We start from the raw sequence: 25,494 nt of genomic DNA, 5'->3' as shown, positions 1-25,494 counted from the left end.
TACATCTCTTAACAATAGTAATGATGCTTCCATGTGCATGGTTCTCAGAGCACTTCTGTCTTCTCCCTTAGTCTCACAGCTTATTATTTTGTGGATGAGTAAGAAGAATATACAGAGAGGTTGAATGATTTGTCTGAAGGGTCTAGTAAATGACAGTGCTGAAGCAAAAACCCTCAGGCACGTGGCTCCTTTTCCAGGTCTCACCACACACTGCCTCTGGCTGAAAAACTCATTTGAGATCCTGAGAGCCATCAGTTACTGTACTCAAAGAAATTAAAAGTTGATGTACACCCTTCCCACCTCCCTGAAAAAAGTCCAATAAATTCTTACTTGTTTACAAGTGGAATACTTAAGGCCCAGCCTGCAGCAAAGTCTGGATACTTAAAAACTGTAGGATTCTCAGAAAAGGCATAATGGTGAATTATTGTAGATTCTTCATCATGTAATGCTTTTCCCAAAAACCATTCCTGTTAAATAAAGATATAACATGTCACTTTAAAAACAACCATTTCATGTAAGACCAATAGAAAGTTGTACTATTGGTTTTAGATAATTAAATATTTTGGGTGATAAAGAGTTATTAGCACAGATTAAATATTTCTAGAGAATGTGAACAAAAATATAATTAACACTAGTATGATAATGAATATAACATAAGCTTTGTATACAAAAAGTAGTTCAAGATCTCATCATCAAGATGAACAAGGTATTAGTCATCATTATACCATAAATGTATAAAAGTGGTATTTTGTAGAATATTCCACATAAAAAGACTATTAGGGCGAAGAAAATAGTATGCCCTTATGCCCTACTGAGGTTTTGAAAGAATGATTTGAAAAATTCCTTTCAGAATCAGTGATTATCTATTTATTTACTCATTCATTCAAAAGATTTTTATTGAGAATCTACCACACACCAGGCAGAAACATAACTTACCCTACAGTGGAGAAATGGAAATTTAAAAAGTAAATAAAATAACCAGGTAGTGATTGAAATGTGCTTTGATGAAAATACATCAGGGTGACTAGGAGCTGCCCTGAAAGAGAGGGAAATCTCTTAGGATGTAACAAACTGAGATGCAATAATATCAAGGAGCTGGATCTATGCAAAAATCTGTTAGTCATATAATGATGACTAGCATTTTGTTCATCCTCAGTAGCGAACTGAGATGAAATAATATCAAAGAGCAAGCTCTATGCAAAAATCTGAGGAAGAGCCGTCAAAGGACTTAATGCAAAATCCCTGAGGTGGGAAAAAGTTTGATACAGTCAATGAAAAAAGAAATCCCGTGTGGCTGGAGCTACTGGATGTGGGAGTAAGGTACAAAAGAGACAGGCAAAAGGCTGACCAGGGTGAGTTTTATGTGCCAGAGGAAAGGAGCACAGACTTTATTGAAGTGTAATGAAAGACTTCCACTTCTGACCACAATAGAATAATCTGGATCACATCTACTCTAACAGGTATAAAAGCTGGAGAAATTACATAAAGCAAACGATTGAAGCCATTAGAAAACAACAAAGGCAGATAGGACATAAAGGACTAAGATCCCAGAATTAGAAAGGCCATCCATGGGAGCCCCATATTGGCCTTCTCCTTTCCTCAAGGAATTTGCTGATTCCTGGAGCTGCAAATAGCACACAGCTAAAAGCAGCAGCTGGGAGCTTTTGCAGCCTCGCTGGACTGAAAGGTAGAGTCTGGAGCTGGAGACCTTGAAAGAGAAGAGATGTAAGGGGGTCTCAAGATGCTGCATGCAAGTTTCCGTCAATGACCTAAGCTGCACAAAAACCAAGGAAAAAAAATGAACCAAGCGGAAAGCAGCAGTGGAGAGGCTAAAAGCTGAGCAAAGCCTTTAGCAGTACTGTAGTGCTGGGAAACCAAGGCTGGAGTTCAGATTGCCAGGACAAAAGGGCTCTGGAGTATGGGCAGTCTGTAAATAGACCTACCCAAACAACATCTACAACCCAGAAGATTAAATCCTTCTATAGGAATTCCTATCATCCATAGCCTTCTTAATTTTTCACATAAAACATCTGAGATTTAGTTAAAACTTACCCGGCAGAGCAAGAAACAAGACCAAACCAGAAACAAGAAAAGTGAAAAACAGAAAGAGATGCACAGATAAAGCAGATGTTGCAGTTATCAAATAAGACTTTTAAAAAGATATGGTTAATGTGTCCTTTAAGGATAAAAAGATTTTTAAAATTGCACCAAAGAACTGGAATTTATAAACAAGGGCCAAATGAAAAATCTAAAACTTAACGCAAGAACTGAAGTTAGTAACTCAAAAAAATATTACACACAATAGCTGAGAAGATTAACAGTCTGGAAACCAAGTCCAGTAAAAAATATCCAGACTGATACAAGAAAAAAAAAAAGGGAAGAAAAGAGCTATGGCAACATGGGACACAAGGAAAATGGCTAAAATGTATGACATTAGAAACTAAGGAGAGACAGAATGGGACTGAAGGAATATTTAAAGAATACAGGCTTAGAATTTTCCAAAACTAACTAAAATTATCAAGTTGTACACTCAAGAAGCTCTGTAAACTCCAGTGAGAACAAATACAAAGAAAATCACACATAGGCACATAACGGTAACACTGTTGAAAACTAAAGATAGATAATATCCTAAAAGCAGCTGGCGGCAGGGGAAGTCATGGAGGGGAGAGGGCATACATGTTTTTTGTTTTTTGTTTTTTTTTTTTAAATAAACAGAAACAAGATATACAGCTGAGTTTTCAACAGAAATGATAAGAGGGGAAAGACAATGGTAGAGCATTTGTACAGTAACAGAAGAAAATTGCTCCCAACCCAGAATGCTATACCCAGCAAAAATATCTTAGGTGGAATGGGAAACTACTGAAACAGGAGGCTCTAATAATGGTCAAGGCAAGAGATGACGATAGCCTGAAACAGCGTAGTAGTATTAAATATGAAGAGAAGATGGACAGGAGATATATTTTGGAAGTAGAACCAGCTGGTCATGCCAACATGAAGTTGAAGAAAAAAAGAAGAACCAATCTCAAGTCTTAGGCTTTTAATATGAGCAACTGGATAGACAGTGACAGCGATGCATTTCTGGACGAGGAAGACTGAAGATGGAAGAGGTTTAGAAAGGCATTGAGAGTTCAGCTTTGAACATGTCGAGTTTTTGGTTCCTATTAGATAAGCAGAGGTATGAAGCAGGCAGCTTGACATAAGAGAGTACATGGCTGACTCCCTCAATTCCTTTACTCTGTTCCAATGTGACCTGATGAGTGAGGTATTCCTTAAACACCCTATATAGACAGGTAAGCCCATTCCCAATACATCCCTTACTCCCTTATTCTGCTTTATTCTTCTCCATGGCACTTGTTACCATCCGACATATTATATATTTGCATTTTTCTCTATTGCTTATCTGCCCTGAAACAAGAACACACCTCCTTGTGGGCAGGGATGCTGTCCATTTTGTTCACTGCTGTATCTCCAGTTCACCTAACATGTAACAGATGTGCAGTAACTTTTTGTCAAATGAACATAGCAAGTCCAGGAGAGATTTAAAAAGCAACTCTCCTCTATTGAAGAAACTAGAGCATAAATATGGATCAAGTACCCTAAGTTCTAAAAGTTGTGTATATTTTCTCTCTTACCCAACCAAGACCACCTCACTCTCTATTAATTTATCAGTATGTAAAATCAAGAAGACACCATGCATGAGTACTCTTAGGTATTTCTTAAGAGCCTTATTCTGCTTGTGGTTGTATTGCAAATAACTCCCAGAGTCCTACTTTTCCTCAGTTTATCAACAGATCATAACTGCACATATGTGACAGCTGTTAATTTTTAAATCTAACATTAAAACTGCATTTAGATTCACAGATCCATATGACGACTTTCTTCTTGATACTTTGCCTATGGGTATATTAAATCATTACTGGGTAAGAAGAATACCCTGTAACAACCAAGACAAACCACCTCAGCTTGAGATTAAAAATTCAGCACCTTTAAAAAAAATCTATAATATAGCTCTTTATCAAGTGACTAAACCTTAACCAATATGAAAATCACTGTATTTTACATACCATGCCAATAAGCTTGTATAAAGAAAATAAACATCTCAGTGTATTTTGAAAACTGTCTTACAAATCTTTCACTATTAAAACCTTCCACAATTAAAACCTTTGGTTCCAAACATCTTATGGAAAACATGTTGCTGTTTTATCTCCTAATTGCAGTGTTCAGCTATTATATAGTATATGATTTTCAGTATTTTTGTGTGGGTTATACTGTAAACTACCTTTAAAAAATTATTATAGAATCTATACATAGAACCACTCCCCTAATCTTAATGACTTCCTTAAAGATTTCATTAGAAGGACAATTATAATCAAGAAAAACCTTAAAAGAATAACTCAGTGTTCCACGAGTATCTTAGAATTACTGGTTTTTTTCTTTTTTCAAATTATGCTTTAAGTTCTGGGGTACATGTACAGAACGTACAGTTTTGTTACATAGGTATACGTGTGCCATGGTGGTTTGCTGCACCCATCAACCCGTCATCTACACTAGGTATTTCTCCAAATGCTATCCCTCCCCAAGCCACCCACCGCCCATAAGGCCCAGTGTGTGATGTTCCCCTCCCTGTATCCATGTGTTCTCATTGATTAACTCTCACTGATACGTGAGAACATGCAGTGTTTGGTTTTCTGTTCTTGTGTTAGTTTGCTGAGAATGATGTTCCAGCTTCATCCATGGCACTGCAAAGGACATGAACTCATCCTTTTTGATGGCTGCATAGTATTCCATGGTGTGTATGTGCCACATTTTCTTTATCCAGTCTATCATTGATGAGCATTTGGGTTGGTTCCAAGTCTTTGCTATTGTGAACAGTGTTGGAATAAACATATGTGTGCACGTATCTTTATAGAAGAATGATTTATAATCCTTTGGGTATATACAATCATGGGATTGCTGGGTCAAATGGTATTTCTGGTTCTAGGTCCTCGAGGAATTGCCACACTGTCTTCCACAATGGTTGAACTAATTTACACTCCCATCAACAGTGTAAAAGCATTCCTACTTCTCCACATCCTCTCCAGCACCTGTTGTTTCCTGACTTTTTAATGATCGCCATTCTAACTGGCATGACATGGTATCTCACTGTAATTTTGATTTGCATTTCTCTAATAACCAGTGATGATGAGCTTTTTTTCATGTTTGTTGGCTGCATAAATGTCTTCTTTTGAGAAGTGCCTGTTCATATAGTTTGCCAACTTTCTGATGGCGTTTTTCTTGAAAATTTGTTTAAATTCTTTGTAGATTCTGGATATTAGCCCTTTGTCAGGTGGATAGATTACAAACATTTTCTCCCATTCTGTAGGTTGCCTGTTCATTCTGATGATAGTTTCCTTTGCTGTGCAGAAGCTCTTTAATCAGATGCCATTTGTCAATTTTGGCTTTTGTTGCCATTGTTTTTGGTATTTTAGTCATGAAGTCTTTGCCCATGCCTGTGGCCTGAATGGTATTGCCTAGGTTTTCTTCTAGAGTTTTTATGGTTTTAGGTCTCATGTTAAGTCTTTAATCCATCTTAATTTTTTTATAAGGTGTAAGAAAGGGATCTAGTTTCAGCTATCTGCATATGCCTAGCCAGTTTTTAAAACACCATGATTTATTAAATAGGGAATCCTTTCCCTATTGTTTTTGTCAGGTTTGCCAAAGATCGGATGGTTGTAAATGTGTGGTGTTATTTCTGAGGCCTCTGTTCCATTCCATTAGCCTATATATCTGTTTTGGTACCAGTACCATGCTGTTTTGTTACTGTAGCCTTGTAGTATAGTTTGAAATCAGGTAGCGTGATGCCTCCAGCTTTGTTCTTTTTGCCCAGGATTGTCTTGGCTATGTGGGCTCTTTTTTTGTTCCATATGAAATTTAAAGTAGTTTTTTCCAATTCTGTAAAGAAAGTCAATGGTAGCTTGATGAGGATAGCATGGAATCTATAAATTACTTTGGTCAGTATGGCCATATTTACAATACTGATTCTTCCTATCCATGAGCATGGAATGTTTTTCCATTTGTTTGTGTCCTCTCTTATTTCCTTAAGCAGTGGTTTGCAGCCCTCCTTGAAGAGGCCCTTCACATCCCTTGTAAGTTGTATTTCTGTGTATTTTATTCTCTTTGTAGCAATTGTGAATGGGAGTTCATTCATGATTTGGCTCTCTGTTACTGGTGTATAGGAATGCTTGTGATTTTTGCACATTGATTTTGTATCCTGAGACTTTGCTGAAGTTGCTTATCAGCTTAAGGAGATTTTGAGATGACGGGGTTTTCTTTTTGAGATGGCGTTTTTGCACTGTCACCAGCGCGGGAGTGCAGTGGCGCGATCTCAGCTCACTGCAACCTTCCTCCTGGCTTCAAGTGATTCTCCTGCCTCAGCCTCCCAAGTAGCTGGGATTACAGGCACCCACCACCACGCCCAGCTATTTTTTGTATTTTTAGTAGAGATGAGGTTTCACTATGTTGGTCAGGCTGGTCTCAAACTCCTGACCTTCTGATCCGCCCGCCTCGGCCTCCCAAAGTGCTGGGATTACAGGTGTGAGCCCCCGTGCCTGGCCACGATGGGGTTTTCTAAATATACAATCATGTCATCTGCAAACAGATACAATTTGACTTCCTCTTTTCCTAATTGACTACCCTTCCTTTCTTTCTCTTGCCTGATCACCCTCACCAGAACTTCCAATTGCATGTTGAATAAGAGTGGTGAGGAAGGGCATCCTTGTCTTGGGCAGTTTTCAAAGGGAATGCTTCCAGTTTTTGCCTATTCAGTATGATATGGCTGTGGGTTTGTCATAAATAGCTCTTATTATTTTGAGATATGTTCCATCAATGCCTAGTTTATTGAGAGTTTTTAGCAGGAAGGGCTGTTGAATTTTGTCAAAGGTCTTCTCTGCATCTATTGAGATAATCATGTGGTTCTGTGTATGTGATGGATTACATTTATTGATTTGCATTTGTTGAACCAGCCTTGCATCCCAGGGATAAAGCCGACTTGATCGTGGTAGATAAGCTTTTTGATGTACTGCTGGATTCGGTTTGCCAGCATTGAAGATCTTCCCATTGATGTTCATCACGGATATTGGCCTGAAATTTTCTTTTTTTGTTGTTGTATCTCTACCAGTTTTGGTATCGGGATGATGCTGGCCTCATAAAATGAGTTAGGGAGGATTCCCTCGTTTTCTATTGTTTGGAATAGTTTCAGAAGGAATGGTACCAGCTCCTCTTTGTAACTCTGGTATAATCTGGCTGTGAATCTGTCTGGTCCAGGACTTTTTTTGTTTGGTAGGCTATTAATTACTGCTTCAATTACAGAACTTGTTATTGGTCTATTCAGGGATTCGACTTCTTCTTGTATTGTTGTGGGAGGCTGTATATGTCCAGAAATTTATTTATTTATTTATTTTTAGATTTTCTAGTTTATTTGCATAGAGTTGTTTATAGTATTCTGATAGTAGTTTGTATTTCTGTGGGATTGGTGGTGATATCCCCTTTATCATTTTTTATTGCATCTATTTGACTCTTCTCTCTTTTCTTATTAGTCTGGCTAGTAGTCTATTTTGTTAATCTTTTCAAAAAACTAGCTCCTGGATTCATTGATTTTTTTTGAAGTGTTTTTTTTTATGTCTCTATCTCCTTCAGTTCTGCTCTGATCTTAGTTACTTCTTGTCTTCTGTTAGCTTTTGAATTTGTTTGCTCTTGCTTCTCTAGTTCTTTTCATTGTGATGTTAGAATGTCGATTTTAGATCTTTCCTGCTTTCTCTTGTGGGCATTTAGTGCTATAGATTTCCCTCTACACACTTCTTTAAATGTGTCCCAGAGACTCTGATACATTGTGTGTTTGTTCTCATTGGTTTCAAAGAACATCTTTATTTCTGTTTTCATTTCGTTATTTACCCAGTAGTCATTCAGGAGCAGGTTGCTCAGTTTCCATGTAGTTGTGTGGTTTTGAGTTTCTTAGTCCTGAGTTCTAATTTGATTGCACTGTGGTCTGAGAGACTGTTCATTATGATTTCCATTCTTTTCCATTTGCTGAGGAGTGTTTTACTTCCAATTATGTGGTCGATTTTAGAATAAGTGTGATGTGGTGCTGAAAAGAATGTATATTCTGTTGATTTGGGGTGGAGAGTTCTGTAGATGTCTATTAGGTCTGCTTGGTCCAGAGCTGAGTTCAGGTCCTGGATATCCTTGTCAATTTTCTGTCTTGTTGATCTGTCTAATATTGACAGTGGGGTGTTAAAGTCTCCCAGTATTATTGTGTGGGAGTCTAAGTCTCTGTGTAGGTCTCTAGGAACTTTCTTTATGAATCTGGGTGCTCCTGTATTGGGTGCATATATTTAGGACAGTTAGCTCTTCTTGTTGCGTTGATCCCTTTACCATTATGTAATGCCCTTGTCTCTTTTGATCTTTGTTGGTTTAAAGTCTGTTTTATCAGAGACTAGGATTGCAACCCCTGCTGTTGTTTTGGTCTTCCATTTTCTTGGTAAATCTTCCTCCATCCCTTTATTTTGAGCCTATGTGTGTCTTTGCACATGAGATGGGTATTCCAAACACAGCACACCAATGGGTCTTGACTCTTTATCCAATTTGCCAGTCTGTGTCTTTTAATTGGGACATTTAGCCCATTTACATTTAAGGTTTATATCGTTATCTGTAAATCTGATCCTGCCATTTTGATGCTAGCCGGTTATTTTGCCCCTTAGTTGATGCAGTTTCTTCACAGCGTCGATGGTCTTTACAATTTGGTATGTTTTTGCAGTGGCTGGTACCAGTTGTTCCTTTCCATGCTTATTGCTTCCTTTAGGAGCTCTTGTAAGGCAGGCCTGGTGCTGACAAAATCTCTCAGCATTTCTTTTGTCAGTAAAGGATTTGTATTTCTTTGCTTATGAAGCTTAGTTTGGCTGGATATGAAAATTCTGTGTTGAAAATTCTTTTCTTTAAGAATGTTGAATATTGGCCCCCACTCTCTTCTGGCTTGTAGGGTTTCTGCCGAGAAATCCGCTGTTAGTCTGATGGGCTTCCCTTTGTGGGTAACCCGACTTTCCCTCTGGCTGCCCTTAACATTTTTTCCTTCATTTTAACTTTGGTGAATCTGATGATTATGTGTCTTGGGGTCGTTCTTCTTGAGGAGTATCTTTGTGGTGTTCTCTGTATTTCTGAATTTGAATGTTGGCCTGCCTTGCTAGATTGGGGAATTGCCCCAGATAATATCCTGAAGAGTGTTTTCCAACTTGGTTCCATTCTCACCATCACTTTCAGGTACAACAATCAAACATAGATTTGGTCTTTTCACATAGTCTCATATTTCTTGGAGGCTTCGTTCATTTCTTTTCAGTCTTTTTTCTCTAATCTTGTCTTCTTGCTTTATTTCATTGAGTTGATCTTCAATCTCTGATATCCTTTCTTCCACTTGATCGAATCGGCTATTGGTACTTGTGTATGCTTCACGAAGTCCTTGTGCTGTGTATTTCAGCTCCATCAGGTCATTTATGTTCTTCTCTAAACTGGTTATTCTAGTTAGCAATTCATCTAACCTTTTTTCAAGGCTCTTAGCTTCCTTGCATTGGGTTAGAACATGCTCCTTTAGCTTGGAGGAGTTTATTACCCACCTTCAGAAGCCCACTTCTGTCAATTTGTCAAACTCATTCTCCATCCAGTTTTGTTCCCTTGAGGAGTTGTGATCCTTTGAAGGAGAAGAGGTCTTCTAGTTTTTGGGATTTTCAGCCATTTTGCACTGGTTTCTCCCCATCTTCATGGATTTATCTACCTTTGGTCTTTGACCTTCAGAGGGGGTCTCTGAGTGGACGTCCTTTTTGTCGATACTGATACTATTCCTTTCTGTTTATTAGTTTTCCTTCTAACAGTCTGGTCCCCCTGTTGCAGATCTGCTGGAGTTTGCTGGAGATCCGCTCCAGACCCTGTTTGCCTGGATATCACCGGTGGAGGCTGCAGAACCACAAACATTGCTGCCTGTTCCTTCCTGTGGAAGCTTCATCCCAGACGGGCACCTGCCAGATGCCAGCCAGAGCTCTCCTGTATGAGTTGTCTGTCGGCCCCTACTGGGAGGTGTCTCCCAGTCAGGCTACAGGGGGTCAGGGACCCACTTGAGGAGGGAGGCTGTCCCTTATCGGAGCTCAAACACTGTGCTGGGAGATCCGCTGCTCTCTTCAGAGCTGCCAGGTAGGGACACTTAAGTCTGCTGAAGCTGCACCCACAACCGCTCCGTCCCCCAGGTTCTCTGTCCCAGGGAGGTGGAGGTTTTATCTCTAAGCCCCTGACTGGGGCTGCTGCCTTTTTTTCAGAGATGCCCTGCCCAGAGAGGAGGGAATCTAGAGAGGCAGTCTGGCTGCAGAGGCCGTGCTGGGCTGCAGAGGCCGTGCTGGGCTGCAGTGGGCTCTACCCAATTTGAACTTCCTGGTGGCTTTGTTTATACTATGAGGGTAAAACTGCCTGAGTACTCAAGCCTCAGCAATGGTGGCTGTCCCTCTGAATTACTTTTTACAAGTGTTTTATCTCTATTATCTCTATTAAATATTTATCTCTATTATCTCTATTAAAAATAAATTTAGGCCAGGTGGTGGCTCCATGCCTGTAATTCCAGCACTTTGGGAGGCCGAGGCAGGCAGATCACTTGACACCAGGAGTTTAAGACCAGACTGGCCAACAGGGCAAAACCCCGTCTTTACTAAAAATACAAAAATTACTCATGTGTGCTGGTGCATGACTGTAATCCCAGCTACTTGGGAGGCTGAGGCACAAGAAGTGATTGAACCTGGGAGGTGGAGGTTGCAGTGAGCCGAGATTGCACCACTGCACTCCGGCCTGGGTGATAATACGAGACTCTGTCTCAAAAAATAAAATAAAATAAAATAAATTTAAAGTCAACACACCTCATCAAATACACATATATTAATAGCATACTGTGGTTACAAAGGAGACTTCAAACAACATACAAAATTTAGAGAAATCACCGAGGAAGGCAATTTAACAAAGATTACTTTAATAAAAGTTAAAATTTTACATTTAAAATATTTTATGACAGTATACATTTGCATTAGTGATAATGACTGAAAGATGAAGGAAATAAATCAGAATCAAACAAAATACCTTATACCCTCACACATTATATAATTATTTTAAGGTACTCAAAGCTTATTTGTGTAAATATCAAAGCCAGGTTTGCTTTATACTTTTCCCCCTACCAGTTGAAAGGAAAAAAGAATCACACTAGTTTGAGCTAACTTAAACATTATATAATCTTTATAATTTCTTACTGCTAGTTTCAAAAGAAATAAAGCATTCTGGATTTTTTTTTTTTTTCACATGGCAGAGTTCTGAAAAGAGGGAGAAAACAACTCCTTTTGCTTCTGTTCTGTACTTGTTTTTCATGAACTTGCTTTGAACTTTTAAATTTATCATCCCAATTTTCATTAAAAAGCAAAGTGAGTCACCATCTCCTGTACAGAATTAGAGCTATGGATAATGGAAAAATAATCTCCAGGTGAAATGAACACTAGAAGGAGGTGAAAACTCCTACATCCTAAAAAAGATTTGGGAGTTTTTCCCAAGCCAAAAGGAAACATAAAAGCCTAACAAATGGTTTACATAAAACATGGCAGAAAGTACATAGGTGCTGGTTAGTATCATCTGAAAAGACTGGATGAAACAGGTTCATAATTCTTCCCTTTGAAGGAATTATTTTTTTAACCCAACGACCTTCTCATCCAATTATATCTAAAGCTTCCCAGAAATCAAAAGCATGAAGAAAAATCGTAATGGATCTTTCCAGCATTTAAAGATCATCAAAAGCAGTGGTTTCTATTATAGTAAAGACTTTCCAGCATTGGAGAAATTAATCTAATGATCACTGTTGCCCAGTGTTTGACATCTACATCAACAAACCGAGCAGCGTCCAGAAGCTCGCCTTTTATTCCCCATGAGCTCATTACATCTGATTCATTTCAGGAGTGAGCATCCAAAGGTAGGTGGGACAGGTTTCCACTGGGACCAGCCCATCTCTGCTTATCTCAAGTTTAAAGAATTCCAAAAAGTGATCAGGTGGTAACCTGGGCTTTTCTCTGAAGGAGAACTGAATGAGCTCAATTTACTCTTGACACATTTCCAAGGCAGCTCTCTAAACCTAACGAGCCTTAGAACGTAGCCCAACAGCAAAACTGATTATTACAGGGTTATAAAGTCATTCACGAATATTCACTGACCACCTACTAAGTGTTAAAAACACTGCTCAGGGCTAGGGATTTCCAGGCAAACAAGATCCAGTTGCTCTATCAAATCTGCACAAAATAAAAATAAGATTTGAAAACGTGAAAGTTTTGTGGACTTCACTGTGGTGGACTTCACTGAGTTCCTCCAGTTCAAGATACATCCCTTCCCAACCCCCATTCTTTCTCAGTGTTCCCTGCCTGGTAGACTCTCTTTTTCTCTTGCTAACTCCTACTCATCCTACAGAACTCAGACTAAATGTCACCTTCCTGTCCTGACCTTCCCAGGTTAGATTCCATGCCCCTGTTATATGCTTCTAACAGCACCCTAGTCTTCCTTATTAGGGATGTTTTGCTTCTAACCATAACTGCTTCTCTAATGGTCTGTTCTCCCCGCTATTCTTTGCCACCCACATGGTCAGAATCACTGTCTGTTTTGTTCTAGCCTCTGCCATCCACAGTGCTCAGTATACAGCTGGCACTCAAAAACAATTTTCTATCTAAAATAATATATGGTCACTGTCTAATAAGGAAAAATAGCCAACTTAAGTTTATTGCTAAGATAAGCAGTTTCTGAACTTCAAGTGATAGTTTTCAACTCTCTGAAATTGCTAACACATGTATTCACAGATTTTTTTCATTTAAAATGGCTCATCATAAGCTCTGTCCCTCTATAAGCTACGAACTTCAAAGAGCATTATTTAACATATCTTCCAGATATTCAACAATGTTTCGTTCTGTTTAATTTTAAACTAAGTGGTTTTTTATTAGATTAAAAAGCTTCTTAATCAAAATTAAATCTCCTTTGAAACACTGTCCCCCAAAATAAGAACTGGTATTGAAGTTATATTCACCTTAGAGGGGTCATATCTGCTGAGGGTTTCCAAGAGTTTTGGAATCTGTATTCTTGTCTCTTCTTCACAGAAGAAAATCCAAGACGAATTTCTGCTGTATGTTACAGAAAAGCTGATCAAAAGAAACAAGTTTCAGTAATCACTTCTGTAAAATGAGTTAATAATAAGGTTTAAAACTGATCGGGAGGAAATGAATGAAGGGTACACAGAATGGCGTATCTAGTTTTTTTCTCTATATTTTTCTTCAGCTTATAGAAAAGCCAGATGCTAATGGTTTAAAAAACAGCTGGAGTTCTTTTTTTTTTTTTTTTTTTTTTTGAGACGGAGTCTTGCTCTGTCGCCCAGGCTGGAGTGCAGTGGCTGGATCTCGGCTCACTGCAAGCTCCGCCTCCCGGGTTCACGCCATTCTCCTGCCTCAGCCTCCCGAGTAGCTGGGACTACAGGCGCCCGCCACCTCGCCCGGCTAGTTTTTTGTACTTTTTAGTAGAGACGGGGTTTCACCGTGTTAGCCAGGATGGTCTCAATCTCCTGACCTCGTGATCCGCCCGTCTCGGCCTCCCAAAGTGCTGGGATTACAGGCTTGAGCCACCGCGCCCGGCCAGCTGGAGTTCTTAAAGCTAATTCTCTCCATAACAACACTAGTTCAGGGGATAAATAATTTTCAAATATCAACTTGAAGCATTTTATCTTTTAAGAAAAAGCATATATAAGGCAGGGTGCAGTGGCTCATGCCTGTAATCCCAGCACTTTGGGAGGCCAAGGCAGACAGATCACAAAGTCAAGAGATCAAGGGCATCCTGGCCAACATGGTAAAACTCGTCTCTACTAAAAATACAAAAATTAACTGGGCATGGTGGCAGACACCTGTAGTCCCAGCTACTTGGGAGGCTGAGGCAAGAGAATCGCTTGAACCCACGAGGCAGAGCTTGCAGTAAGCCGAGATCACACCACTGTACTCCAGCCTGGCGATGAAGCGAGACTCTGTCTTAAAAAAAAAAAAAAAAAGCTACTCATGATTAAGAACCAATCATCAAGAAATTTGGTTAAGGTAGTAATCATAAAAAGTAAAACTCAAATTTATTTCACTTACTGACTGAGGAAAACCACATCCTCTTAATAAAAAGACTAGGGGCATAGAAGTGTTCAGGTAGGAATGTCAGTCATCTACACGTGAGTTAAACAAACGTACTGCGGTAACAATGGAAGTATGGTCCATGCACCTTCTTGTTTAGCCAGCTGATGAAGGAGGAGGACACTGGGGAGCTCCTAAAAAACAATGATCAAAGAAGGTAAGTATGAATTGATCACTCCAAAAAAAGTAAAAAAAAAAAAAAAAGAGAAGAAGAAGAAAAGAAAAAAGAAAAAAAGAAAAGGCTTAGCTTAAAATGCAGCTATTTCTAGAGACCTGACATGGTACTCTTCAAACCACTTCTTTTTCCTTATTTTCTCCAGAAGCTACTGGAAATGAAGTATTTTGGCTGAATCCATGCAACCTCTGCACTCTGCACCACCCACGCACCCAAATAGGGCTCAAGACCTACAAGGAAAGTCTTCCATGACTTGGAGCCAACCTGAAGTCTGTGAAGGTGACTTGAAGGGAAGAGCCTGGGGGAAAGTCAGGGATAACTCAGAGGCACAGAAGCAGTTTTTTATTTTATATACAACATACGGAACATGTGAAAAGGAAAACCCTTTGGCTAAACTAGAGGATATAATATTTGATCTACCTCATGTGCAAAAATTACTTTTTAAAGTTCTCTAAACACATTATAACACCCTGATAACAAAAAGTTTTGGTCTAGAAATATAATCAATTACTCAGGCAATAGTAAGAATAGTATAATAATGGAATTGACAAATTTATAAGCATAGGAGGAACTAAAATTCAGAAATAAGGCACAACTGTGCTTACATAAATTATGCACACATATACAGAGATTAATATTTTCAAGGCTATGAGTGTTAGCTTTGAAGTAAAACACTATTCGCTATATTTCAAGTTGTTACAAAAGCCAAAAGTCAAAAATTTCATATCTGATATGCTTAAACCTCCTCCCCCAACAAACTTTATTATATCCTGTGTTTTATACTAGCTATAAAACTATATTCCTAGTAACCATTACAGACAAAAGAATTCAAGAAGAAGTACCTAAGTATCTGAAATATTAGTGCACTGATGTGGATTTCACAGCAGTCTTAAAGTTCAGATATGTATTATTTAAGAAGAGAATAGTCTTTAACATAAATCTTTGGAATTAACTTTCAAGTAAATCTCATTTATTTTATATAATATTCCTTTCAACTTCCATGTACAAATATGAAATGCAAAAAACAGTAATCACGGGTCAAATAAGACAAACAATGTGGTATGTTAGAAAGAGTAAACCTTAAGGCTAAATTAGCAGTTACCCAATATAAATAATTCAGGGCTTTCCTACAGTTACTTCTGAATTATGCAGTAATTTTCATTGTATTTTAAAAATTCCAGCAAATATATATATTCATGAAGGATTACATAAGAGCAGAAAATCATGTGTAAAGAAACTAATGATGTTACTATTTGCATAAAACTTTGGAATTATGGGTAAATGCAAATGTGAGCTAGACAAGAAAAATAGAGCAAATACTTTTTAAAGTTTTACATAAAAGTAGCTAATGAGTTATGTATCAATTAAAATTATGCTGAAAACTTTATAGCAATGGAAATGTCCTTATGTTTAATAGAAAAAAATCAGACATGATTCCAAGAATAAAACAAAATCCTAAATGAACAGAGAGTAGAGGAACCAGAAAGTGAAAATATTTGTGTCAAGATGATATAATAATGAGATATATGCTTTAAAAATCCTTCAATTAAAACATAGCTAAGGTTTTTAAAAATTGAAGGAAAATGAATGCACCTCAAAAATTTACTTCCAAAGAAGTATTATACTTCCTAGTTATAGGCGATGTATAACGTAACATCAACAGCTATTAACTGAGAAAAGGCTTCCTTTGATACCTAGACAGCAACCTCAGCAGAAAGGCTACGAGGACACTTTCCTGGGAGAGATTAGAAGACAAGCTTATGAATAACTCTGCCACAACATAAAATGAGGGAGGGAAAGGTTTAGGTAGTGCAAACAAGGAATCACATCCTAGACTGAAATAAACTCTGGATTATCAGTAGATTAAAGTCACTCATAGCTCCATTATATTTGTTTACTAAATCATATACTAGATTTCATATTTGCTTCAGTTTGTGAACACAAGATCAAATTACCTGTCTCTCTGTATCTCCATATAACAATATTTCAAAAGCTAGCATGCCTTGTTACTAACACTCTCCACAGGTGAGTACTCAAAAATACAAAGTAGGTGCTACCGTTGCACTCAGAAACCTGCTCTTGATTAACTCTTGATTAAGCCAAGGTCATCTTAATTATAAATAAATTTTAATCTACTAATCCCCAAAAATGCCCAAGAGCTTTTATTCTTGTCATATACATACATATACACATATAAATGTATATATGAATGCACACAGAGACCCAAACAGACATAATATTACACTTAGATGTAGTAGCACCTTAAAGGTAATTATCAAAAAGGGTGCAAGAAAATTTTCTATCAAATGATCTTATCTCAGTTCCTACCACTAAGGATTATAATACTTTATGTTCCATCTATCGCCATCACAAGATTTAGACCTCCTTAAAGGTAGTGTCACTAAATGATACCATTTTTAGATTCAAAGCAAGTTTTTATTTTTATTTTTGGAGACAGAGTTTCGCTCTTGTCACCCAGGCGCAATCTCGACTCACTGCAACCTCTGCCTACCAGGTTCAAGTGATTCTCCTGCCTCAGCCTCCTGAGTAGCTGGGATTGCAGGGGTGCACCACCACGCCTGGCTAATTTTTGTGTTATTAATAGAGACAGGGTTTCACCGTATTGGCCAGGCTGGTCTCGAACTCCTGATTTCAGGTGATCCACCAGCCACAGCTTCCCAAAGTGCTGGCATTACAGGCATGAGCCACCGTGCCCTGGCTCAAAGCAGGTTTTTAAATAAGTAACTGGATGAATAACTAAAAAATAGTTTTCAAATTAAAATTCAAGGGGAAAATAAGAAAATGTTCTATCAACATTACCAAGAGTTGTCTGGAATAAAGACATAGTAATGGCATTCATGCATGCAACAACTGTCGTCAATCTAAATGATGCCTAATCATGCTACTATTTCAAACCTAAAAGGTAATTCAAAATTCTCTCGATAATGAGATAATGCCCTAACAGGCAGACATAAAGGAGCTAAAAATACGAATGATCAAATATGGAAAATGACAGAAAAGGGAAGGAAAATGAAAAGGCTGATTGCAATAATTTAAACTTTAATGTCAACTGTATGTATCTCTTTGAATCAAACTCTGCCTTTATCAGCATCCACTGGTATCATAATCACTTTGAAGACAGAAAGCCTAGAGAACTTTCAGTCAGTACTTCCTTGGAACATATTTGTTATCAAGTCATGAATTTATATTTAAAACAGCTAATAATTATTGAGAGCAAACAAATTTAAAACCAACATTCTAATTCATTAGTTGGTTCTTATGCATATTCATCATCCTCATTTGGGAAAGGGGTTTGATTCCAATATCACAGCTGAGTATTCTCACAATATTTTTTAGAATGGAGAAGGGCCATCACTCTTGATATGGAGGGGAAATCATTAAAGATTCATATCTAGAATTGTTAATAGTATGAATGAAAAAGCTAACATTTGAACATGGATTAAAATAGATGAATATATAAAATAGCATAAATAACCTTAATTATTCAGCAGATTTGGTTTTGAACCATTTTAGTTTTTCTGCATGTCTGGAAATAATTCAACAATTAAACTACAAGCTGCTGGTCTTCCCCTTGTCAACAGACTATCTGCCAGTATTTGGCATTTGTCCTTAACTTCTTCTCTAAACCTAGAAGTACATGGGTTTATGGTCTCATTCAGTTTTATTATTCAGACTACATGCTAAATTAGAAAGTAACATCAGCACATTGGTTCAGTATTAGGCAAAGCTTCTAAAAAACTGAACTTTTAAGACTGATTCCATTTCAACTGCATGTCTAAATTCCAACTATTACATCATTCTAAGGCATTGAACTGAGCTTTTAGAATAACAAATAAATCATTGTAAAAATTAACATCTGTTTATTGTTACAGTTTCTTCTGTAAGAGGTAGGTATGTCTTATGAGGATAATAGAGATCTGTAACATGCTATTTGCAACATGTATCAGACAGATTTACTAGCCTTTAGAGATCCAGTATTCATTTATGGCCCCCAGCAGATTATATGTGATGTTATAACAACATACCTTCTAGGAATCTGAGACTGTATTACAAAAAAACAAAAGATTTCTCTGGACACCTGTCTGAATCATTAAATGTCCTTTCCTAACAAGAAAAAATATTACCTCATTATTTAGAAATTTTTATTTTTATGAACAATTTACTTTGAAATGCATTACTAAGTTTATTTTATAGCTCATACAAATCTATTTTAACTAATAATTCATTTGCTCACAAAAGGCTGTAAAGCTCAGTATTTAAGGATCTGATTTTTGGAGCCAAATTCCTTCCTCTGAACCCTGGCTCTATTCTGAGCCAAGCAACTTGAGTGAGTTTCTTATCCTAGTTGTGGCTCTGCCACCTCGTTCTGTCATGTATTGAGATGATAATGGCAAAGGGGAGCAAGTGAGTTAATACGTGCCAGGCACTTGGCATGTGGTAAGCATGTGATGACTATTAACAATATCATCAATTTTGCAATATTTTTTGAGCAACTACTATGTACCAGGTACTGTTCTAGGAATACAGTAAACAGCTGTGATAAGACACGCAGAGTCCCTGCCCTCTTGGATCTCACGTTCTCGTGAGGGAGACAGGCAACAAGCAAACAAATCTACAATATAATGTCAGGGATAGAAGCCATAACGACAGAGCCATATGAAGGGACAGACTGAACAGGACCCTGTTTACCAATCGACACCGGTCTGCCGCACGAGGGATCGTGGCCCCACCTGCGTGTCAGGAGGAAGGCAGAGAGAATAAGCTTTGGATCCCCTCAGAACTGAGGTATAGGACTTACTCCACTATTTTATTAATCTCTCTAAGCCTCAGTGTCCCCTCTGCAAAATGGCAAGAATAACAGCAACTAATTCATAGAGTTCAATGAGCTGATGCTTGAAAACAGCATAGCATACTGTACCAATATGAGCACTAAGTAAAATGATGATGGGCACTCAATAAAAGCTACAATAACTACTGTAGTTGCCAATTCTCTCCACTCCAAACCCTGGGCCCATAAACTAGATGTCTCACTAATCCCTCAAACTCCACCTTTCCAAAAATGAACTCATCATCTTAGCTGAGGGTAGCTCATCCTCTTTCCTTCATCCATTCCCTAATATCCAGTGACACCCACGATGTATTGCCTCCTTCAGTGACAGCCCTCAAGCTGCCCAAGACAGGAGTCTACCAAACTCACATTACATTTCTTCAAGGCTTAGTGCAAATGCCATAAAAAAGCCTTTACTGGCATTTCCAGATGGGGTCACAGCTTTCCTTGCCTATGTTCTCAGGGGGCCATGCTTGTACTGATTCATACAGCAATTCAATCAGTGGAATGACCAGCTCCCCTCACTAGAATGAGCCTCCTGGAGGGCAGGTACCATTTCCAGCAATAGGCACTGGGCATGGCACAGTCTACAGTGACCTACACCCTGGAGAGGCTGTCCCTGCTGGGCATCACACACCACTGGCATCATGCTCATGGAGCCCCCACCTCCTCTGCACACTTTCACGTGCTGGCTTTGCATTGGCCTCCACCGTCACCACTAGGCACCCAGAGGAGGGAGGTCTACAGCTACCTTCTTTTTGGGGTCTCCAGCTCCATACTCATCCAACATGCCATGCTGGAAGGGAGGCCCACCCTCCCCTGAGCTTGGGAAGCCCGAGCACCTGGCCTCTGTCTGCCTTAATGGGCCAAGCCCCAGCTTCCTCCAGACACAAGGTATAGACCTCTCCAGGAAGCAAAGGGGTTCAAATGCTGGGCAGCCAAAGAGAGACAAATGGTCATGACACAGCCTTCCAAATAGTATGAAGATTTCATTACTGTTGAGCAACTTGGCCTTGAGTCTCAATGTTCTATTTCCTGTGATGCGTGAAGTTTATATAAAGACACACATGTATGAAAGATGTTTCTAAGAATGCTAGTTGTATATGTGAAAAAGGACAGTGTTACTTAGGTCAGAGAATGTGTATAAAAAAAAATTCTATTTTCTCCTGGAGCATCCTGTCCAGGCCCTTGCCCAAAGTAAGTATTCAATCAATATTTGTTGAATGAATGGCTCGATAAATTTGCATTCAACAGCAATGTAATAAAGTATCGAATTTAATAAATAAAAATACAATTAATGCCTGTCAATTTCTAAAAATAAAACTAACTTTTAGTAAACTATTAAGCATCCAACTCCTTTCACTTCAAAAGAAAAGTTTAATGATACACAGCATCAAAAAGCTGAGGCAAAATAAATCACACTCATGACTCTCAAAGTTAACCTTTTAATGAAGTAACTCACAGAGTCTCCCTTGTCAATAAAAAAATATTCTAAAATTAGAAAACGCCAGGCCATCTTTCTCAAGCTTCTTTACACTAAGCTACGAAAGGCTTTGCTAGCTCTTCTGGCTTAACAAATGAAAATCAGGCAGTTAAAAACAAAAAAACTAATGAGGCAAGGGCGGCCTAACTCTTCTCAAGAAAAATAGTGATTTCCAAAACTTTCTGCGAACAGCAGAAAAAAAAAAAAAAATTTGTAAGGTTGAGATTATGCCAGGTTTTAAATAAAGGGTTTATAGTCTCACCACAAAAGGCTACAAAATTAGGAGTGTCAGTTCTCTTCAAAAGCTATATAGTTCGGGGTGGAGAGTGTAGAGGTCTCTAAGCAGCTAGGTTAGCTCCATTTGGTCTAATGCAGAAAATGTAATCCAACCTCTGACCCCTCCGACCTCTGCCCCCAATAATGAAACTCTTTTAAGCATCCTGACTTCTGATTTTTTTTTTTTTTTTTTTGGTCGGGGGAGTGGGGTGGTATTTGCAGGTTGCCTTGCCTGGAACCATAATTTATCTCTGGTTCTGCCTATTTCTCAGCTCCTGCCTTAATTCTAAACACTGTCCTACCCCTCTCCCCAAATATTCCTTCTACAGTGGCTGACTTCTCTGCTCCCCATCCAAAGTGATTCCCTGGGCAAGCATGACCTTGGCCTTGTGCTGAGTTCCTACTTTAGTGTCTTCAAATGGTGCCCGGATCCTTGCTTTACTAGAAGCTACTGAAAACAATGCAATTATGCTTTATCTTCTCTCCTTCATTGTTTCCAATTTCATCTTACATAAAGTTCCTTTGGAGAACAATAATGGTTTTAGACAGGTGTTAATTTGCTTTTGAAACTACAGGAAAGATTATCTCCGCATGGGATCCCCTTGGTGGCTAGACCCCAGGAACCAGAAGAAAAAAAAAAAATACTCAGGTGACAGCTTTGCCATCACAACATAAATTCAAGATACTTAACAGCATCATCTCTAGAGCCTGAGCTGTTTGCTCTCCTGTTTCATGTAACAAACAAAATATTTAATGTAAGAATTTTTACACAAATATCCACTCAAGAAGGAATGTTAAGTTAAAAAAAGAAGTCAAATCATAATTGATACAGATGCTGTGCACATAATAGGCATCTGAACAAAATAAATCCAAGCAGGTGATTTATTAGATCATTGCACAAACTCTCCCTTCGGGTTTCTGTTTGCCTCACCTCCACTTTGCTTTTTGTTCGCATACCTCTTTAAATAGTCAGTCTTGATCACTTCATATTACCCCTCCACAGGGAGAAAAAAACAGGGAAAAAAACAGCTCCTCTTCAAACTCTGCATTCTTCTATGTGCAGATCCACATTTAGGAAGCCATAGTCATCAGCCGCATCCCCACTCTCACCAACCCTCCTTTCCATTCGCTGCAATCTACAAACATCACATTCCACTCCCAATACACACTTTACTCATCCCACACAACTTCAGCACCATTATAACTGCATGATAAGCTTCAAAATTGGAGATGGAAATGACTACTTACAATGACCCTTGTAGAAAACAAGGGAAACAGTTTAACTCTTCTACTAACAACTCCATGTACAGTATTAAATGTCAGATAAAAAGTTAGTTTAGGCTCTTTCTTTTTATATTCACGCTGTAATGATGAAAAATGTTTGTGTTTTTAATAAGGCTGCGTTTTAGCATCTTGAGGCAAAACAGGCATAGGTAATGACTTGCCTAAGCAAAGAGAATAGCTGAAAACAGATGCATAATCACAGAAATCATTATATTTTTGCACCTTAATTTTTTGGCAGACTTTGTAGTCAAGTGCAACCTGACAGAGTAATGACTAAACAGCAGTTCTAGACATCTGGTATTGTGGGAGGAGTATATATTTTGAGCTATCAGATAAATATTCAAATGATAAAACTTACTGCTGACTTCTGCCTCACCAAGCAACTTTTACGAATGTTCATGGTGGGCAAATTGATGAAGAAACCAAAATTGCAACCTTCATGCTTCATAATTGGGGTCCCAGGTGACATGAGGGTCCCTTACAGACACAGGTCCCAGGTGACATCCTGTCCCTTACAGGCACAGTGCATACCTGCCACACCAAGCTGCTGAGGCACCCCTTTGAGGAGCCAGCCTGCTCCTGCTCCCACAACAGCACTGGGATGCCGACAACTTCTGCCTCTTAGTTTTTCCCTTTCTCAGCTCCCATAGCTGACAGAGTCACCAGTTCTTTCTTATGTCCATTTCTTAAAACAGCCTCCAGCAGGCAGGGCGCGATGGCTCACACCTGGAATCTCAGAACTTTAGAAGGCCAAGACAGGTGGGTCACCTGAGGTCAGGAGTTCGAGAGCAGCCTGGTCAACACGGTAAAACCCCATCTCTACTAAAAATACAAAAAATCAGCCAGGCGTGGTAGCAGGCACCTGTAATTCCAGCTACTCTGGAGGCTGAGGCAGGAGAATTGCTTGAACCCAGAAGGCAGAGGTTGCAGTGAGCTGAGATCGCACCACTGCACTGCAGCCTGGGAAACAGGAGCAAAACTCCATCTCAAAAACAAAAACAAAAACAAAAAAACCGCCTCCAGCTAGGTTTTAACTAAGGAGCCCTCCTGCCTCTTTAAAGTGATTTTGCCTCCCTACGCTTTGTGAATTTCAGCATTTAATTCTCAGAAGTTGATCTTATTTCTCTATTTTCATTTAGTTCCAGGTCAAGTTATCTCATCATTGCCCCCTAAGTATTGTCTACAGACTCTATGTTAGCTGTCAGCCATTCTTGTTCTTGGATCTTTTTTTTTTTGAGACGGAGTCTCGCTCTGTTGCCCAGGCTGGAGTGCAGTGGTACGATCTCGGGTCACTGCAACCTCTGCCTCCTGGGTCCAAGCAACTCTCCTGCCTCTGCCTCCAGAGTAGCTGGGATTACAGGAGTCTGCCACCATGACCAGCTAATTTTTGTATTTCTGTATAGACAGTGTTTCACCATGTTGGCCAGGCTGGTCTTGAACTCCAGCCCTCAGGTGATCCGCCCGCCTTGGCCTCCCAAGGTGCTGGGATTACAAGCGTGAACCACAGCACTTGGCCCCATTTATGGATCTCTAGAGTGCTATTCATAGAATAAAGTCAACTTTTAATCACACATGTGCCATAAAAAAAAAACTCTGTAAAAGAAAAAATGATCCAGAATCCAGAATAATTGCAAACCCTAAAATCTTTCTGGACAGTTCAACTTCCGAAAGACTTGTTAATCCAAAAATGAAATTACCTAAGCTCTAAAAGCTCACTCTGGATCTTGTGAGCAAATTAAAGTTTTGTCATACCTACTTTGGTGCTCTTAGCTGTCTTCATCCAAGCAAAAAATTTCACAACAATAACAGACTATCTTATAATTAAAGGGAAGCTTCCTTATTGCTTTAGTCTAGGCTCTACTTACTATCACAGAAATTAAATGCTGGGGGTGAGGGGGGTGCATTGCTTAACGATATTGGTTAATTACGTGCCTTTAAATGTAAAACCAATGTTGCCACCTAGTGGCAATCTAAGTCCCCTACTCAACAGGTTGCCTAAACAGAAAATTGCAAATAAAGGACAATAAAAACTAAGCATAAGTGTTATGAAGCTAAATAGATGCAGAGAATAAAGCACTAAAAAGTCAAATACTTTAAAGAAATGTAGCTATTTCCTAAGCTTCAAAAGCTAAGGACAACGAATCAATGGAAATACAGTTTCTAATGCTGTGTGTGGCTGGCAATCTACTACATGCTATGGGGGATGCAAAGAGGAGTAGGGAACAGGTCCCACCTTCCTCTGGAGTCTGCAGGCAGAACAGATACACTGAAGGACACAGTACACCTTGGGGATGCATACGTGAAACGCCAAATAAGCATCCGAGGAAATAGGTGTCTACAGATGAAAATGTCCATCACAGTAGACTGAGGTTACCTACAACAACACAGAGTCTGTCATAAACCCTGAAGGCATTAGTAAGTGACAGAAGCCAGTCACAAAAGGACAAATACCCTATGACTCCACTCTTTGAGAGATCTGGAAAAATCAAATTCACAGAAACAGCAAGTAGAATGGTGGTAGCCAGGGGCTGGGGGAGGGAGGAATGGGGAGCATTGAATGTTGTTCAATGGGTACAGATTTTAGTTTCACAAGATAAAAAAGTTCTGGAGATCTGTTGCACAACATGATTCCACTTAACACTGCTGAGTTGTACACTTAAGATGTAAATTTTATGTGTTTTTTTATCAGAATTAAAAACAAATAACAACAGCGGCAGTGCCAGCAACAACAAAGCACACTGAGTGGGATGCATCCTGAGGTCAGTGCACAGGCCACCATCCTGATTAGTCAGGCGGTCTGAGACTGGTCTCTCTGAGGCCTCTCCGGAGAATGTCGCATTACTGATGGTGATTTGACGGGCCGGTCCTCAGGTCCCCAGCATCCCAAACCGCCCCTCCTCTCCGTATCCCTTCATATGGCCCTTCAGTCTGCTCTGACTCTGCCCAGCCCCTAGACACTGGTCTTCCTCCAGGGCCCTTGGCTTCCCCTGGAAGCAGCACCTTCAAGCTTCCAGCCACTACCTACGTATGTTGCTGACTCTCAAATCTACCATCTTCTGGCCAAATCTTTCTCCTGAGCGTAAAACAAATATCCAGCCTCCAGCTGCTCACACGCTCACTTCAGATATGACACCCGAAGTCATCATCACCCTCTAAACCAGAGAACCTTCCTCCGTCTCACTCAGCA

The 25,494-nt window shown here is 39.2% G+C and overlaps 1 protein-coding gene across 3 annotated transcripts in view; it reads right to left on the bottom strand.

Annotated features, from left to right (window-relative positions):
• Positions 1-25,494, bottom strand: part of B3GLCT (beta 3-glucosyltransferase) — a 120,633-nt gene that overhangs the window by 58,887 nt on the left and 36,252 nt on the right. For all 3 annotated transcript variants that reach the window (XM_015439125.4, XM_005585593.5, XM_065533132.1), the window contains exons 5-7: positions 14,298-14,374; positions 13,109-13,220; positions 331-467 (exon numbers count right to left, since the gene is read on the bottom strand). In XM_015439125.4, the coding sequence (XP_015294611.3) occupies positions 331-467; positions 13,109-13,220; positions 14,298-14,374 (326 nt within the window). The remainder of the gene's footprint in view (positions 1-330; positions 468-13,108; positions 13,221-14,297; positions 14,375-25,494) is intronic.

This window comes from Macaca fascicularis, chromosome 17 (assembly GCF_037993035.2).
Source record: "Macaca fascicularis isolate 582-1 chromosome 17, T2T-MFA8v1.1".
Taxonomy (NCBI): domain Eukaryota; kingdom Metazoa; phylum Chordata; class Mammalia; order Primates; family Cercopithecidae; genus Macaca; species Macaca fascicularis.
This window is presented reverse-complemented; position numbering and strand designations above follow the sequence as displayed.